At 30.6% G+C, this 19,922-nt stretch overlaps 1 protein-coding gene and 1 pseudogene across 1 annotated transcript; one reads left to right on the top strand and one right to left on the bottom strand.

Annotated features, from left to right (window-relative positions):
• The first annotated feature begins 12,397 nt into the window (after nucleotides 1–12,397).
• LOC103838181 (uncharacterized protein C119.09c) lies at nucleotides 12,398–13,930 on the top strand. The gene is made up of 3 exons (XM_009114603.3): nucleotides 12,398–12,731; nucleotides 12,795–12,943; nucleotides 13,547–13,930. Exons 1-3 carry the CDS (start codon nucleotides 12,552–12,554, stop codon nucleotides 13,683–13,685), a joined length of 468 nt encoding a protein of 155 aa, XP_009112851.1. The 5' UTR covers nucleotides 12,398–12,551; the 3' UTR covers nucleotides 13,686–13,930.
• A 1,522-nt stretch (nucleotides 13,931–15,452) lies between these two features.
• Nucleotides 15,453–18,330, bottom strand: LOC103838324 (annotated as a pseudogene).
• Between the last annotated feature and the right edge of the window lie 1,592 nt (nucleotides 18,331–19,922).

A 19,922-nucleotide genomic window follows, 5' to 3' on the forward strand; every position in this document is an offset into this window, starting at 1 on the left:
TTAAATACCAAAGTTTGCACAAGATGCAAAACAATACGTTTTTCAAATAATAAATATAAAAAGGGAAAATACGGCACGCTTTGCCCCAAAGAAAGGACCATTTCAATGGGTATCCTTATATTTCTTAAGAAACTCTTATGGTAACACCATCATGCTATTTCCCACTACCATCAACAATCATCATTCCCTTTTTTCACACAACCCCATATCTATATATATGGAGGCACAAACTTTGTATGTATGACATGTCATTAATTAGCTTACATACATAACTCCAACTAGGATATGTTCAAGGCTTGTGGAGTCTTGTCATGAATATACATGGTTATTGTTATTACACTCAACCATATAGGCTCCAAATGGTGATCATTCCAAAAGTACTATAAATGAGAGAAAAAAATAGAATGAAGGAAAATAGAAAATTTCAGGATTAAAAGTAAACAGATACGTAATGTTCATACTTCTATGTTGATGGACATTCGAAAGTTGCCTTATTATAACATCCGACCATATATATATAGTGAAACCTCTATAAATTAATAATGTTGGGACTACACCAAAACTATAATTTTTTATTAATTTATAGAGATATTAATTTTTCGATATACTAATTGAACCAAAAACTCAATTTGAGACTATAAAATTATATTATTTATAAAAAAATTTAGTGTATATTAATTTATAGAATATTAATTTAAAGAGTTTATACTGTATTTGTGATTCAAACTATGATATATTGGGTAAGGCCGCACAAGCAAAAAAATTGGGTATAACCACAAATTTTTTTTTATGGCTATGAAGGAAATTTTGATTTTGATTACAATGAAGATCATACGAAATCCAAATGAAAACAGATTTTGATTTCAGCGTAGACAAAGCCTACTTTAAACATAAAGATGACTAAGCCAAGCTGGAAATCCCGTAAAAAATAATGTTTACAAAAAAAGAAGGAAATTTTGTAACTATATAAAGCATTAGCCACAAAAAGCCAATAATAAAAAAGTGTGGATATACAATCGTAGAAAATTTAAATTGTGGCTAGATCTGTAAAAAGTCAATGATCGTTTGGTGGAAAAAAAATTGTGTTTTACCATGAAACTATGTGATTTTTCCGTGCTTGTACATGGATATAAAAATTTAAAAGTAAATACATTATACTAATTTATTAATATTTTAATTTATTTTAACATAATTTTTTAATTAATATGTATTATTTATTTTAAACAAGATTATGTTATTTTAATTATACGTAAAATTTCATATATATAATATCTCATCTTTTTGTTTATTATATGGATATATGATCACATATATTTTTTCCGAGTCAACCATAATATTTTTGCTTTATAGATCAAAAACTTGATTGTTTTTTATTTGCATTTAATTTGATTCTTATCTTAGATTGTAAATATATTCAGTAAGATTTTTTATAATTTAGTATATGTTGTTTTGAGAATGAAATAGTAAAAAAAATTAATGTGTTGATCAAATCAAAGTTACAAAAATGAATATACCAGCAATACTCTTTTGAACCTCATGCATATATAGTATAAGTAATACAAAAGAACTTAATTGACATAGTTGATTAATATCTTTATAATATTATTTGAGAATTTCATATTTAATTATTGATATGTTGAGTCATTCTATAATTTATATTTATATATTATTATAAATAATAATATATTATTCTTCGTTAAATATTTTATTTTAGATGAAATAATTGATAGGTTCAATTATTTATTTTCCGGTTATACTTTGTTGCATATATTATTTCAAATTAAAGTACAATTATTAGAAAAAATAAAGTGATGATGGGTACAAAGTTACATATAAACATAACCGATAATTTTAAAATGGAAGAATATTTGTTTAGTCTAATATCAAGAATATTTTTGTAAACTTTCTTTTCTATTAAATAATATTATATATAAATAATATTTTCTTTTAAATTTATAATTTTTTTTTTATTATATAAGTCAGTTGGAATTTTTTTAAAAGGAAACTTAAATAAAATAAAGAAAATAAAAAGATAGAGTTGTGAGATGGGATGGGAAGAAACCCAAAAATAAGTAATTTGAACTGTAATTTATTGTAATTAACCAATAAAAATAAATAGAAGTTATTAATTATATTTTATTTTTATTTTTATTTTTATTTTAAAGTTTGTGTTTTTAGAGTTTAGAATTGTAAAGATATATTTAGAGTTTAAATAAAAGTTATAAAGTTAAAGGTTTTTAATTTTAAAGAGTTTGGAAAATTATATTGGTTGTTTAGATTTATGATCTACTGTATATGGTTTAAAGTTTAGTATTTGTAGTACAATGTGTATATTGAATTTAATATTTGAGATTAAATTTGGAAAAATATAAAAGAATTTGAATTTAAGTTTAAAATTTTAAAATATGAAGAGATTAGAGTTTAAAATTTTGTGTTTCAAGTTTAGGATTTAAAAGTTTGTTTAAGGTTTATGGATTCAAATAGCCACAAAAATTTAGTGTGGATTACCCACAATTTAAACCACCTTTTATTTTGTTATGAATTATTCGTGGCAAAATATATTTCTAGCCACTTTTTGTTTCATGGCAAATTTGTGACTTACCATTTCTATTTGATTTCTACCTCTAATTTCGTGGTTTTTCTTTGGCTTTTTGAAGATACCACAAAAAATTTGTAGCTATTTTGTGGATATAGCGAAGATTTTTACTAGTAAGATAAATATAAAATATATTCATTATAAGTATCCACCTTTGAAATGTTTGGTATGTAGGAAATTATAAGAAGCCGAATGAAAGTGGCAAATACTTTTTTGTAAAGAAGTTCAGCAGAAGTGATATTTTAATTGTTATCATCACTTACGAATACTAAAATCTACTTAGGAGAAAAGAAAAGATTTACTTAGAGATTAAAATAAAAATAAGAATATTGACAGACAGTAGATACAGTTTTGTTTTTGGTATGAAACATGATCAAAACACTACTATCAAAAACCATATAGCAAAGTTTAAAAAAAAAAACATATATAGCTCACATTAGAGTGTGGTTATTGCCCGCAAAAGGTTAAACAAGTTGTTTATGTATGCGAAATGGACTGAGATTAGTAGATCGATCCAAAATGGATCATCTTTAATTTGGTTTGTTTTTAAATTTATGCATGGGATTCTCTTGAATATGTATATGGTGCTTTATCGACGAAGTTTCTTAATATATAGACCACAAGCACATATGCGACACGTAATAATTCCTTCGTGATGATTTTGATTCACCAAGAAAGTCAATTTCTATTAGAAAAAGAAGTCGATTTGTCATTCGATCGATTGATCAGATATCGCCTTTAATATCTTATCTTATTTATAACTACTAGGTAAAGAAACCCGTGCGATGTCGCACGGGAACTCATATTGCATAAAAATATATATCTTACAATCTTTATTTATAAAGATATAGCTAGTAATAATTAAATTATATAAATAATATTTAATTTTGATAACTAAAATATGATTTACAATGTATATGAAGATATATTTATATAAACATTAATGTTCTGATTGTATTTTTATCAGAACAAATATTACAAACAATTGCATTTCCATTTTTTAAGTTTATTCTTACAATTTTCACATAATATACTTTATAATTATCAATGAAATGTTGTTCTAAATTATATATATATACATATATATATCACAATCACTTTTTACATGATTTTATTATTTTTGCATGATATTTAAATAACTTTCCTATTTAAGAAACAATATTAGAATTATTAGTTCATAATTTTTAAAACAATTACTATTTCTATGTTGGTAAATAATAATATATTATTATTTTAATATATTTATTTATTTGCTTTATTTATTTGAAAGAATATTAAAGAGATTGGATATCTTACTAAATATATGTTGAAATAACCTTTCAAATTTATAATATTACCTTGAATTTCTGGAAAAGTTAATTAAATTGATAAATTATGAATTTACCTTTTGAAGATATGATGACTTTTGTTGGAGTAGTAAATAGTATTTTGGAAGACAAAATGGTATTAAGATAGAGATACTCCAGAAGTCTATTAAGTTTTCAATCAAATTTTTAAGATTTAGGTTAATGCACAGAAAATAACACATAGAGCTTTCTACGTTTATATGTGTTTTTTTTTAATCTTTAAAAATCGATCAACAGAAAAAATTCTTATGTATATATACCCGATGCGATCGATATGTTCAAAGGTAATACATAAATGTAAAAAATTGATAATTTATGTCTAATTCTCTGTCAAATAATCGCCTTGCGACTTTGTCCTATCAAATAAAAAAAATATTGAAAATGATAGAAATGCAACTAAATAAGTTATTTCTACTTGATACATCTGATTCTTGAAAAAAATTAAGTAATTGTATGATGGAAATATTGAGAAATTGAAAGACATAAAAAAGCAAAAGAAAACTGTTGGTGGTGGTGATATTCATAAACTCTTTCACAAAATTTAAAATTAAAGTAATCATTTGCTGAAATAAAAGTTACTGAAAAATTAGTCAGTTTTCTAGAAGTTCCAAAGATGAGTTTAAAAATATTTGGAAGTCAGTTACATATATAATTGATGAAGATGTCAATTGAATGAAACGTTGCATTTGTTTGCGGAAGAGATACGACTGCTAACTCATGATCTGAATGGGTGCTTTGTAGCATTAAGAAAACTGCATTTCTTCACTTCATAAATTTGGTTTAATTTATTTTCATTAATATTTTTCTATAAACCAAACCGAGAATTGCTCTTTTTTTGTTTGCTTTAATTTAGTATCAAACAAAGCCTTATAGTTTTTTTTTCAAGTCGTGTGTTTGTACACACATAAACCTAATTATATAATGGAGAGAACTTCTTCCATGTGGCAAGCCGCCAATGTTGAAAGCGTGTGAGTGAGGAGCCATCACCTCCATAGCACCACCTGGTCCACCTCCACATGCATCTCCCTCTTTCCATCGTTTCTCTCCTCCCCAACCCATCTTGCTCCACTTTGTCTTGGTGTCTCGTGGGAAAGTGTGGATCCGCCGCTGTTTATCACTAACCACGACGAGTCATCACCACGGGAGTATCAGCCCCTGCCATCACATGCCTCGTTATGTGCCATCCCGTCCATGGCGTTGAGGCTTCATATATGGTTTGTATGTGGAGAACGTAAGCCGAGAGGGAAAGGAAACATACGAGCCGGAGACACCGTATCTTGACACCAGCGGGACTGATGATCTTCACCACCACTAGCCGTAAACCATCAGAGTTGTCGCTCATACCGCTGTAGTACGAGAGATACACCGTTCCAGGTCCATGTCGTAAAGGTTAAGTGTTCCTCATGTGTGTCTTGGGCAGTAAGTTTCTAAACCCTAAATATTATTTTGTTATGTCATGGTTTCATGTGTCTAAATCAGTTTTAATAAAAGAAATCGTTTAAAAGAATGGGATTTCAAGCCAAATTGTTGTATAACACGCACATATACAACCATTCAGAAATAATATACAAACTATTTATAGATTTTCAAAAATTTGTCTCAAAAGTTACATCTTTTCAATATAAAAATTGTTTTTATTGAAATAATACATATATGTATTGAAATGATACATATATGAAAAGTCACAACTTTTCAATATAAACAGTTATTTTAAATAAAAAGCCATAACTTTTAATTGTTGAAAACATATAACCTTTCAACTGAAGTGAAGTTGTGTTTTTTTCATTCTTAAAGGTTGTGAAAAAATATCTCTAAAAGTTACATCCTTCGAAAAAATGTCACTAATACCTGCTTGATTTTTAAAAAGTTGCATATTTTACTAATCGTACATTTTCACTTCGAAATGTTATAAAGTCCTACAGTTGCAACTTTATATTATTTTTATATATACCTATTCACACACTTTACCATTCGTACCTTTTCAATTCTATTTAAACAATTTTGGGTCAAATTTTTTATACACAAAAAATCTAATATTCTATGTATCACATATGACGTGATCAAGAAGTTGTCTCCTTCACTGTTATGAATCTTACTGATCATAAAGTTAAAGCGAACGCACATAACCATATCTTCCAGAGAAAACTCTATCTTCCACCATTTTATTATTAGTAGATTATTAGTAGATTAGTGAAAATTTAAATTTGAAAAATGCATGACAAAGACTATTTATAGATTTTTAAAATCTATTTGAATAGTCACAACCCTTCAATCTGAATAGTCACATTCATCTAATAGTCACAACTTTTCACTTTTTAAAAGATACTTATGAATAGTCACAATTTTTAGACAATTATTTATAAAAGACACAACCTTACAACATAGGACTTTTAGAAAAGACACAACCCTTTACACATCTTTTTCAAAAGACACAACCTTTCAACATAAGTGAGATTCACAACCTTTGGCATTAATTGGGATTGCTATTATTAGTAGATAATGCAAGCAAATAAAATTTACAACAACTGTATATGATATTTTGATCTTTTGTTTTACTCTTGCGCGAACCAACTTCCAGATGAAAATCCGAAGAACATAGAATAAGCGTTTATCTACTAAAGAAACGAGAAATCGCTTCGCAATGAGATTGCTAAGCATGTCTTTGTTGGTTTTCTCTCGTCTTTGTTGGTTACATATAAAGAATAAGTTCTCTTGAGCCGATAGGAAAAAAGTAATAGGTTTTACATCCATTTTTTCTCTATCTTAGATATATATAATTTGATTAATTGAGAAGTGTAACTTAGAAAATGAATACAAATACTGAAGAATCTCGTCCGTGCATCAAGATTCCCATCTATTAGATTATTAAGTCAATTGATAGTTGGTTAAGGTTTCCTTTTGCCTAACCATTGATTTAGCTTCCATTTACTAAACCATATGTATAATTACTCTACATTGTACAGTTGTATACGGTAATTTTGAGCAATATATCATTTTACATTTTAACCAACTTTCGCATCTCTCTCAAGTTCAAAGCTCTAATACCATCCGCTGTAAGGTGTATTAATATGTGCGTTGGCAGGAAAGATTAAGTGTGAAACTCTTCTCTATGTGTATTGTGGGTGTAATGTTTATATGGATAGTCAATCGCCTCATTTTTATCAAGAACATAAATTCCAAATCAAATTAGAAAAGATATAAACTAATATATAGAAGATATTACTCAATATATTTATAAATTATAAACAATTAGTTTTGGTTGAAAGTTCATCTAAATTAATTTAAAATTTGAATTGTCCTCTTTTTGTCAAAGATGATGTAACTTGATGAAACATTTTTCTTTATTGGTCTTTGTGCTGTTTGGTGCATTCAAATGACTTGTGTGTCAGTGTCCTTCGTCATAGTCTTGTAGAAGCTCCAAAATAGTGACAGTGTATCTTTTCGTACCAGGTTGATAAATCTATGAAACCCTCCAGCTATGTAGCTCATCCAAATTGGATCGTGAAAATCAAACGTTTCATTACCACAATAGAGTGGTGTAAAGGAATCTATGAGTGGCGTGGATCTCATGCTTTTTCTGGTTTTTTCTAGAGTTCTTCACTTTTCTTGTACTCGGATGGAGGCTTTTCTGGTTAAAGTATTTCTCGCACGACCTTGTGGAGGTTTCTCCAACCTTTTTCTTTTTATTTTTTGGTCTTTCCTTAGATCTGGCGGAATATACAAGTCTGGTAGTTTTTTGGAGGTGAATCTCTTTTTTTTTTCTGAAACACTAGTAGGTATATGGCACAGTGAACCTCTACGAAAGCTTCATGGTCCTGGTGGCTCGTCGATTGACGGTTGGTACTCTCTGTTAGAGAATGATGGAGAGGCTGTTTGAGATTACACATCATGGCTTGGGTTTGTACCCGTTGTTATGGGGAAATATGGTAACGACATGTCTATTTTTGGAGACGGTGGTTCTCTTGGATTTGTAACCTCTTGACCACGGATTCCTTTCTTGACCTGGTTGAATTTAGAGTCATGCGCGGTTTCTAGATCATGTGTGATGGCGAGGCTCCAAAATAACTTGCGGCGTTAGAGTTTTGGGAGTCGGATTTTCTTTTGAAAATCGGCGTTGTGACTGCAAAACCTGTTCACCGTAGTTATATCTCATACGGTTTAACCGTGGATGGATCTACATGCCGGTCTGGGATGATGCAGAAAAGTCTGATTGGTTAGACCACCTCCAATAGAAGGCTCTATTCATTAAAATTCTAAACATGTGTATATATATATGTATGTTATACATACATATACATGTGTTTTTAGGATTCCAATGGATAAGTGCTTTTAGAAGCCGGTGTTCGTCAAAGTTGAAAGTTTTTGTTTCCATTCTTCTTTTCAATGCCTACTTCTTATTCTCTCAGATCTACAGGCTGATAATTTTTGAGGATGATTGGTTGCGGCTGTAAATATTTTAGACAGTCAAAATTTAGTCTATGACTATAGATTATCAATCAAACTTTCTTTTATTTAAAAAACTCACAGCAAAAAAATCTCTACAAAATTAAAATATAGTTGTATAGAGCTTTATTTCAAGAGCAAGAAAATAGTGTTTTACAAAAATACAACAAAATAATCTGCAACTTAAATTCTACGGTCAAAAACATAAATCTATTATACCTCATTTCAGCCAATAACCTAGGCATCAATGTTTTTCCATTTTATCGGATGGATCCTTGTACTTTTCTGATTTCCAATCTGGGTCGAAAGTTCAGTCACAATTAAATCTATAAGAAAATGTTTTGTTACCAATATATTTTGGAGCGATTAATTGGAAAAATTGCCAAAACGAAACAAAAAAACAACATAGTTGTTCCTATGATATAAAACCATATTTGTTCATCTGTTCTCCCTTTTATCTTTTTTCATTTCTGAAATTTAATGAAATAAACTAGATTTTGACACGCGCTTTCAAAAGCGTGGACTAATTTTTTTATATAATCAAATTTTTTTATTTAAGTAGATTTGGACATAAAATCTGTAATTCGATGTTCGAACCGAACCCAAAAAAAAATCGATATGTATCCAGTCTTAAATGTAAGATATACCAGAATAAGTTTTGTAGGGTGGTACAAAACATATCCGAACCTGAAGTGTTATTAATCAAACCCGAAAACCCAAAAAAACAGATCGGAATGTCCAGATAAATACCCAGAAATTTATTCTGTATTAATAGTATTGATATCTTGGGGAAAAAATATTAATTTTAGAGGTTATTATAAATAAATCGAAATAAGTTATTAGAGGTTACTTTGTTTGCAAGACATGTTAGTTTAGATTTGAGTAAATTTATTCTAAATGTGGTTAGAATATTCTTTTCCACTTGATTTTGTGTTGATAATCAATAGATATTTTTTTTTGACAACAATAACTAAACTATGATAAGAAACAATAGATATTTAACTAATAGAAATTAAAAAATTGAAATGAACGAAAGTCCGGAATTGTATCTTTGGCTTGAATAGATAAAAAAAAAACAAATCATATCTAATGTAATAGGTGAACAATGATAATTTTTGTAATTTATATGATCGAAAATTATATGCAGATAATATTGTGTTCATAATAGAATTCTGTATAAATGAGAATGTTTGGTATGGTGAATAATGATCAAATTATGAAAGAAATTGATTTCTTCCTGTGGCAGGTAGTGATTGTAAGAGAAGCAAATATAATACCCAGTTAGAATTATTGTATTATTTTCCTATACTAACCTGGTCCAATTAGAGTTATTGTATTTTTATTCTAATAGTAAAGAACCTATCGGTTTAGTTAGTATAAGTTCGGATGACATTAGTAGGTTAGATTTTGGTTTAGTTTAAGTAATCTGGTTATATTATTTATTATGGGTGAAAAATATTATGTAACAAACATATGTAACGTACTATCAAAACTGAAAGAGTCCAAAATTTAAAATGAACATTTTTAAGTATATTTAAATTAGGACTCTGTTTTAATAGATTAGATAGTTTTATGAATCCAAAAAAAAATTAAAAAATAAACAATTAATAAATCACCTATATACACAAACACATATTTTGTTTTGGTTAAAAAACATGATAAATAAAATTTTAAAATTACTTTCTACTAAAAGTAGAATTCGTATTCTACGGAAAATGGGTTTGTAAAAAACGAATTCCAGAATAAACAAGTCCATCTACTTTTTTTAGAAGAAACAATCTAAAAATTATTAAAATTTTAAATATGGAGAATGTGAATTCTACTAATTGTAAAGATCGCTACTTTTCTTTTGAATGCAGTTTCTACTTTTATGAAGTATTTTAAAATTCCGGGTATGCGAAGTGTAAACTTAACACGAACGTCTACAAAAAGTAGAAATTGTATTCAAATTTTTTTGTTATGGTTCTACACAGTGTAGAAGGTGCTTTCTACGGATAAAAAAAAATAATTTTCCCGAAAATTAAGGAAGTTTCAGTTAAGAAAATATTTTAAAAATATTCTAATTTCCTAAAACGTGTTCTAGTCGATTTTCTTTATCAAAAAAAAATGATTTTAGATTTTCTTCTTTATTGTTTGGAAATTTAATACAAGTACGAGATGGATTTTTTCGGCTGGTGATAAAGGGGGTAAGACTACTGTTATTGGAATTAAGTTCTACCTTAGAGGATTTTAAAAGAATAGTTTAGAGGATTTTAGAAACCAAATGCAATTAGGTTACATGATAATTTTTATTTGTGTCATGTGCTCTTTTTTTTAAAAATTATTTTTACATTTTTTTCTTTTCTAAAACATGATGGGATTACCTTATGTTTTTAATCTTTTTCCATTAAACTTTTTTAAATGGTTTTAATTTATATTTAATTTGATTAAGGAAATATTAGTTTTGGGATTATAAAAAATATTATACTTTAAGGACAACTTAGTGATGATTTTATACCATAAGAACAACTATGTTGTTTTTTTTGTTCTGTTTTAGCAATTTTACCCCATTAATTTTAGAAAAATCTATGATGAATATTCACAAACATCGAAGTAGGTTGAGTTACGGAACAAGATCGTAATTATTTTCCTACTTTGGACAAGACACTGTTTGTCAGAGAGTGACATTTTTCTTTTTGTCTTTTATATTTTCATTTGATTTCACACTGCCCCCATAGCTTATCATCTACGCGATTACACTCCCGAACATTTGTTTTTCCATGTTGACCCTCGTCTATTTTGTTTTGTTTTCAAAATCCTCTCATTCAGACATAATTGTTTACTTTTGGAGGGGTTAGCCGCTAAAATAGCGTTTTAGATATATAGAACATATTGTGACAAAAAAAAATATATAGAACATAAATTTGTCAATTTTTGCGAAAGGCTTAGTACAATACTCCTTGTAAGCTTTAGCCAAAAGTAATTTGGAAATGTTACTGTTAAATATTTTGAAGGAGGGACATAATCCAATATGATGATTGATGGATTATTTTCACGTATTCAGGTATACATATACTGATGATTAGCTAGTATGTACTTATACTTTTGATGTGAATACTAATAATTCTAGAAGAGTGGGAGAGAGTCAGAGAGATAATAAAAAAAAAATGCAACGTATCCGAGAAAAAAACGGGGGACCTGTTTCACGAGGGACGAAGACGAAGATTCCTCCGCAGAATGAGAGCTCGATGTTGATAATGAGGGTAAAAGGTGTCGGATATGAGGAGGCAAAACTCAGCCCAGCCTGTCAAATTATCTTTTTTCCCCAAAACAAATTTCCAAACAAATCATAATTCCAGACAATAAAAAAGGACTTTTACTGTTCTTCCGCAGAATCGACAGTGTCACTAACTCGCTAGCTGTATAGTAAAATATAGTAAATTTATAATCTCAGACGGCGGAAGGCTCACTGTTTCAGTTTAGCAATAACTATGGGCTTTTTATTAATAATAAGAGGGATTAAATTTCAAATTTTATTATTATGTACCTCAATATCTACATTCTCTGTTACATGTTGATCACATACATTCAAGTTAAGTAATAATATTTGATGTTAAAAAAAAGAGGGATTAAATAATACTCTCTGTTCCTAAAAAAAAGATTTTCTAGGGTATTCACACATATTAAGAAAACAATTAATTTTTTACAATTGAATTTATTATTTATTTTACTATATATTTTCCAATAAATATCAACCAATAGTATTCAATCATTTCAAATATTTTCAATTAATGTTTCTTAAAAATATACAAACTTTTTAATATTAACTACTAAAAGTACCTTAAAATTTTAGAAAATCTATGGAACAAAAAAATATATCTAAAAAATCCTAACGGAGAGAGTATGTGTTATTAAAAGGCCCAATAATAAGAGGGATTGAACAATATGTGCTATTGAAAGGCCCAATAAGTTTAAGGCCCAGCCCAAACCTAACGGACTGTGAAAACTGAGAGAGAAGAGCGATACGTGTTTCCTTCTTCCTCCTCCTTCCTTCTCTGAATAGAGAGAGAGAGATCAGAGAACGAAGGGGGAAAAATTGATTAAAAAAAAACCAGAAGAAAAGGATCGTAAAAATCGGAGAGAGAGAGAGAGAGAGATCTGATTGATCTGTGTGTGTGGGGGTTGGAATGATGTACGTGAGAGCGTTGCCGACGACGGACGTGAACCGGAACACGGAGTGGTTCACGTATCCAGGGGTGTGGACGACTTACATCCTCATCCTCTTCTTCTCATGGCTCCTCGTTCTATCCATCTTCAATTGCTCCCCTGGCATGGCCTGGACCATCGTCCACCTCGCCCATTTCGCCGTAAGCAAGCCAAACAAAGATCTCATTCAATTCGATTACTCATCTTCTTCTTCTTCTTTATAGGCAACGTATCATTTGTTTCACTGGAAGAAGGGAACGCCGTTTGGGGATGATCAGGGGATCTACAATAGGCTGACTTGGTGGGAACAGATTGACAACGGCAAGCAACTCACTCGCAATCGCAAGTTCCTCACTCTTGTTCCCGTTGTCTTGTAAGCTCTCTCTCTCTCTCTCTCTCTTGTGTAGCTCAATTGGGAACCTCTTCGTTGTTATGTGCCTATCATTAGTATAAAAAGCCTTTGCAATATTATTTCCAAATTACTCAAAGAGGCAATATATGTCCTTCTTTTCCCTTTTCTCACTTTCCTTTATATATATGATTGTCTTCCTTTGGGATAGCACTGCTGAGAGCTATTAGAGCATTGCCATAGCTATTAGAGCATTGCCATAGCTATTTTATTCACTTCCTCTCTTTTCTTTTTTGGTGTGCATCAGTAACCTCTTTCATTCTCCTTGTTTTATGTCAATCTCATTCCTTAGGATCTAGCTCCTATTAGCCTTTGATTTTAGCGTTGCTGCTCAGGATTCCCACAGAAAGCTCTCTGAGAGCTGTAAGGAATATTAAACCATACTTCGTGGGATTACACATTTATAGATATAGTATTCTTAAACCAGGCTTCTTCTCCCATATGGGTTCTTCTGCCCATCTCAAGACAAGATAATTTAGATATACTGTTAGGATGTTTGGACATAACCACATATTATTACTGGTGACAAGTCTTATAAGTGAAAATTGTGTGTTTTTTTACTCATAGGTACTTGATAGCATCGCACACGACAGACTATCAGAATCCCATGCTGTTTCTGAACACGCTTGCTGTATTTATAATGGTGGTTGCAAAGTTCCCGCACATGCACAAGGTTCGCATCTTTGGAATCAATGCAGACCAGTGAAAAGCACCAAATGAGATATGTTGTGGTAAATCAATATCTGATCATGAGGCCTTGAAATGGAAATACATATGCCACTTTTGTCTTCTTCTTCTTCTCTTTAGATTTTTTTTTCTTTTACTTATTTATGTAAAAACCAAATAAGTCATTCAAGAGTGGGTTTGTAAGTCTGAACCCGTGGTTTAGTGATTTTTTTTCAAAAATCATATACTAATACTAATATACATGATATACAGTCGACATAGTCATTTTCGACTTTAAAATTGCTTATATGCATTTCATCTGAATCCTTCCTTTCCATAAAAATAGTTTTTTTTTTCATTTGTTCACACTTATCCATTAAAATATTCAGACTAAATTTCTATAACTCAGCTTTATAATACTCAAACTTTTTTTGCTATCCGGTTTAATACCAAAACTAAATATTTTGCTCATTTTGATAAACTTACTTCAAAAATTGTAAAATTTAATACCCTACAATGTTTATTTTAATCAAAACATTAATAAATTTTAAACCAAACCTAAAAATCTCTAATTTTTTAACTAAATCTTAAATATTTCAAATTTTAATTTAATATTTAAGAATACGATTAACTAAATTTTGGTTAAATTTTAGAAAAACAAATTATGAATAAATAAATAAAATAGTTTAAACTTCATGAAACAAACTAAATATAAAATTAAAACTAATATTATGAAAACATTTAAGATTATCGACAATTTAGTTACTTTTATTCCTATAACTTAAAACAAAATTTGGAATTTTTGAGATTTGTTTTTGAGTTTTAGATATTTGTAATGAAAAAATTGTTTAAAACTTACTTATATTTTTGATTAAAAAAATAGTTTGAGTATTAAAATAAGTACATATTTAAAAGTAAGTGTACTAAAAGGAAAATTAATAATTATTTTGGTTATTAAACCGGTTAACAAAGAAATATGAGTATTAAAAAGTTCAATGAAATTTAGTTTGAATATTTAATTATGAATTTTTTCCTAAATATAATAGAAACTTAATTCAATTATTTTTAAAAAAAATTACAATGTCCTATTCTTAAATAATATAACATTTATATAAATAGAAAATTCTAATTTTGTGAAACAATGTTTTTCAAAACATTTATCTTCATAGCATGGATGTAGTATTTATTACTAGGGGTATTCCGGCGCTACGCGCCGGGTTCGGACATTGATTTCTCTTTTGAATGTCATTAGTTTCATTTTGTATCCGTTAGTTGTTAGTATAGTCGAGTTTGAATTATTTTTCTTGCCAATTAAGAATTTAGGATCGTGAACTAATGACTAATTTTATGAGTACATGCTAGGCCATTTGCCTCCAGGGTTGATAGCTTTCCACGGCCAAGTCCAGACAATAGATCCGTTCTGGCATATGCTTGGTCTCGGGTACCAAGAGAAAACAACCTTTTCTGATGCAGAAAGTGCAGCTGTTGTTCATTTCAATGGAAGAGCCAATCCTTGGCTTGATATAGCATTTCCTCATCTATGCCCTCTGTGGGCTAAGTATCTTGATTCCTCTGACAGGTTCATCAAGAGCTGTCACATTAGAGGATCATAATAACAATGACATATCAAAACTCAATTCACAGGTTGGTTAAAAGGACCTCTTCCAGATCATGTTCTTGCAGTCTCTCTGTACTTTCAAATTCTGATTGCGAGAAAGTAAAAAAACACATTCTATGTATTAATGTTTGAACATCTGCCAAACTCTACTTAAATATACATGTAAATAGATAACATTGCGCCAAGTAATTGGAGTTGATAAATTCATAACATTATCATTGTTCAGTAGATAACAGTTGTTCATACGACCATAACATGATAAAACAAAAGCAACGATAAAACTGAGAAAGCCGAAAAAGAAGAGAGCAAAACAGATGGACTTTTCTTTTTTTTCAGCGTAAGCAAGAAGCAAACCAGTTGATGATTTTTCCCAGTTAAGCAACTGGTGGACGAAGGACATGAAACTTGAAACTCGTTTGTTTTCTTGTCAAGCTCGTCTTGGATGGTGGAGACATCACGCATAGCTTCCTCCAACAGAGACTTCTCTTTCTTCAACTCCTCTCTTAAGTCCTCGAGCAGTTCCTTTTGGAGTGATGTCTCTCGCTCGAGTGTAAAGTTCTTAGCCTCGGCGACTCTTAGCTTAACTCTCTCGCTCTCCACTTCACCACGAGCATCTCTCAAGCTTTTCATATACGACAACACGCTTCTCCTCTGCTCCTTGAGTTCCTCTAACTGTTTCTCTAACAGCACTTCCTTTTCTCCCATTTGCTCTCTTGAAGATAACAAAGCTTCCCGAGAAGAAACAAGCTCGAATCTCACATCGGTTAGAAGCTTCCTCACTCTCTTAAAGTCCTCCATGGTTTCGTTAGCTTCTCCAAGCCGCTTCCCTGTCTCCTCCTGAAGCTTACTCACTTCCTCCTGAGCCACCAACCACTCTTCCGTCTGTTTCTTCAAGTTAGCTTCTGTTTCTCTGAGCTTCTCCTGCTCAAGTCTCTTCTTCGCCGTAGCAATCTCTATCTCTTTTTCCTTCTCCTTGAGAGCTCTCTGAAGCGCTTCTATCTCATCTTCTTGTCTCTCCACAATCTCCTTGGCTTGGCTCAAGAGCTGTGACTTGTTCTCAAACTCAAAACTCGCCACAGAGACCTCCTTGGTTTTGATTGAGATCTCAACGCGCATTCGATCCAGCTCACGCTCTTTAAAAGTCAATGACGCTTGCATAACGACAAGCTCCTCGTCTCTTTCCCTAAGCTTATGCTTTAACTCTTCGATCTCTCTGGCCTGTGAAGCTAACTCCACGTTCGCCGGCTTCAGCTTCTCTTGTAAAATCTTGTGCTTCAAAGAAGCTTGGAGGATGACTCTCTCCCGTTTCTCCAACCGTTCCCTTTGCTTGGTTTAGTTTCTTCTTCTCGGAGAGAACCTTCCTCTCTGCGTCCTGCAAGTCTTCTTCACGTTTCAACAAAGCCATTAGCGCAGCTTGAAGGTCAGACCCAAGCCCCCAAGGCTTGAGTAGGACAGAGCCTCATCAGGAGGATACACCAAGTTCTCATTCGTATGTTCATGTGTCCGAGCGAAGAGTTTATCCAAAAGAATTTTTGAATGCTCCTCGGCTGTTCCATTGTCTTTGAAGCTTGGTATTGTATTGTTCAGAACTGATTTAACGGTGAGTAAAGAACGTCTCTTTCCCTTTCTACAACTGGTGAGGAACGTAACAATAGTCTTCTGCTTCTGGTTTACACTTGTCTGCATCAAGAAATTATAACACAACACATCAAAATAAAACTCAAAGTCTTCATTTTTATTTAAGGGAAAGTAAAAAAGAAGAAGTAAAACTTGATGATTGTGGGCATACATTAAGCATCATTCTGAGGAAAGCAAAGAATAATAAGAGAACAAAAACCCAATAATAAGACAGTAAAAACATCATGAAAGTTCTGAGCTTTTTATAAAACAAATGTGAATCAAAAAGTCTAATAGAGGAAAGGTAAGTGAGAAGGTGAAAACCTGGCAGGGAGAGAGAGACGAGTAGGAAGAAAGATTCAGGCGAATAGCCTGAGAGAAACCCATCACGAGCACATATCAAAGAATTTGAACCTGATTCTTGTAAGCATCCATTTTTTTTTTCTTTAGTGTAAAACAAAGAGAAGTCTCATGTCAAAGAATTTGAACCTGATTCTTAATGAATGGAGGAAGAAATCCAAATAAAGCATATGACTAAGGTAAGAGCAGAGTAGAAACCTTAGCAGCAACTACTCCCTGCACAAGGAGCCCGAGAATTCCTAACATCACAAAAAGTCAGATTAGACCTGAGAAATAATATTAAAAGAAAATATGCTTACAGTATCAACTCATCACATTTAACAGAACGTAAACTTCAGGAATACTCTCTATGATCCCTTTGAAAATAAGAATGACTCCACGATTCTTGTCTGGTGCCTAGAAATGGTATATCAATCGATTTAGTGGACAGTAAAATACATGACTGCATAATCTTTCATATAAAAGTTTTCTTTAATGAGAACTTGTCTTGCTCTAGCTTGAATTATATCACAGATCTGTTTACAAATAGAGCGTTTCAACTTCAACTTACAAACCATGCATGTATAATCACGGACAATTCTCCTCAAAACTATTGAGTGTATGTGTGCATATATACACTGAATTGTAAGCATGTACCTTCTTCTTCTATTGATGAACGAACGCCGTCATTATCACCACCTCCGACCTTCTCTGCAGTCTGGGACTACAAATTCATTGCACAGCTCCGACTCTCCAAGCCAGGGGCGAGGGCACTGAGGAATTGAGCGGTGGGGGTTTTGCCGGAGGATTTCACAGTTTTGGAAGCGAGTCTCCTCTGCGTTTATTTGTGAATAGTGAATAATGTGGAGAAGAGTACTGAGATGAAGGTTTATTTAAGGTGAAATGATGAGAGGATGCAAACAGTTGCATGGCTATAGATTGCTTCATTAAATAATGGGATTCTATGACGCAAAGACATGCTACATCGACGTTATGGAGGAGTACCAGTCAAGGTTGAAACGGCTGGGTAAGCTGATGCGATGAAGGAAGATGAAGAAAGTGACGCGATGTAGGGCAAGGAGCTATGGTAATTGATATAAACTCTCGGCTTTGTTTAAAGCAATTTTGGGCTTTTGGGCTTTTAAGAGATGATTAACGACAAAGCATCTTTAGAAATTAAAAGCACGATGCCAGGTGGCAGAAAAAGCCCCATGCTTCCTGATGATGTGGATAGCCTAAGGAGAGAGACAACTCTCCTTTATATATATAGATGTACGTATATTTATACTTAATGATGTTACTATTTTATATGCTTGCATCTAATGTTGAACTGATGTAAATAATATGAATGTTAACAAAATTGTTTTCGGGATCAAAAAGTCTTAAAATAGTCTAGTGCCTTTTTATTTTACGAGTTTTAAAAAGTAGTGAATAATTTTTCGCAATATCGCGGATAATATCATTAAAAAATTACTTGTGGTGAGTAAGTTTTGTAAATATTCATAGCAAAAAAAAATTGTATATATTTTAATTTAAATTAATTTCAATAAATTAAATTTATTGATAACAATCAATAAAGAACTTTTGATTGGTTAATAATCTAAGAACAACATTTAGTTTATTCCATTATATTAATCATCTTATTTCTACTTATTTAATTATTTATATATGTACTGATGATACAATACATGTTTTATTTATAGCTATAATATGAAATTAACCTAACAGCACATACATATAAACTTATTTTATTGATATTATTTATTTGAGAATATGATGATATTTAAGTTTCGATCAATACAGTGACGTCCAATTCATTATGTATATTGTATTTTTTTTTTTGAGAAATGCTAAAACATAATAATTAAATTATGAACTCTATATAGTATCTACCTATAATATAGTTTTCACTAACTAAAACCTCTTAAATTGACTGATATGTATTACACTATATATTCTCTAACAAATATGATTTAAAAAATTAAGTCGAGCAAAATTTTTTTAGATTTTTATCATATTTTTTATTTTTTTATTTATTTTATTAAATTAAAATAACAGAATAAATATAAATTTATCGACTCCTTAGTCCACATCATAAGAACATGACAAATAAAGGAAATTACCTAAAAACTAAAATTATGTAAAACATGACAAATAAGCAAAATCACTTTTCAAATAATAGTACAAATAACAAAATCCAAATAGTATTTTAAAATATTAGTAGAGAGTACATAATTAAAAGATTAATTAATATATCTCATTTTTGAATAAAATAATTATATTAAAAAGAGTAAAAGTAAATATTTTTGAAATACTTTAAACATAAAAGCATATATATGCTCTATTTACAGTTCTTAATTTTTATATAAAAAAAGAAAACCAAACATTTTATTTATTATTCTAATTTACTGAAAAGTTAATGATTATTAATTATGTTTAAAGAAGAAATATGTTGTGACTGAACGTTGAAACATAGGCTCCGAATGGTAACTGCGGTTTGAGCGGTGCGGAACAAGCGGTTTAACTGCGGTGCGGTTTTAATAGTTATAAAAATGTATAGATATATGGTATATGTAAAGATTTTTGTTACTGTTAACTGCGGTGCGGGACGAGGCGGTTCGTAACATTCGAAGCCATAATTTATATATATAAAACAACTCATATTACAGCGTTACAAACATCTTCATTTGCTTTACACCCATT

The sequence above is a fragment of the Brassica rapa genome, chromosome A09 (genome assembly GCF_000309985.2).
Source record: "Brassica rapa cultivar Chiifu-401-42 chromosome A09, CAAS_Brap_v3.01, whole genome shotgun sequence".
Classification (NCBI taxonomy): domain Eukaryota; kingdom Viridiplantae; phylum Streptophyta; class Magnoliopsida; order Brassicales; family Brassicaceae; genus Brassica; species Brassica rapa.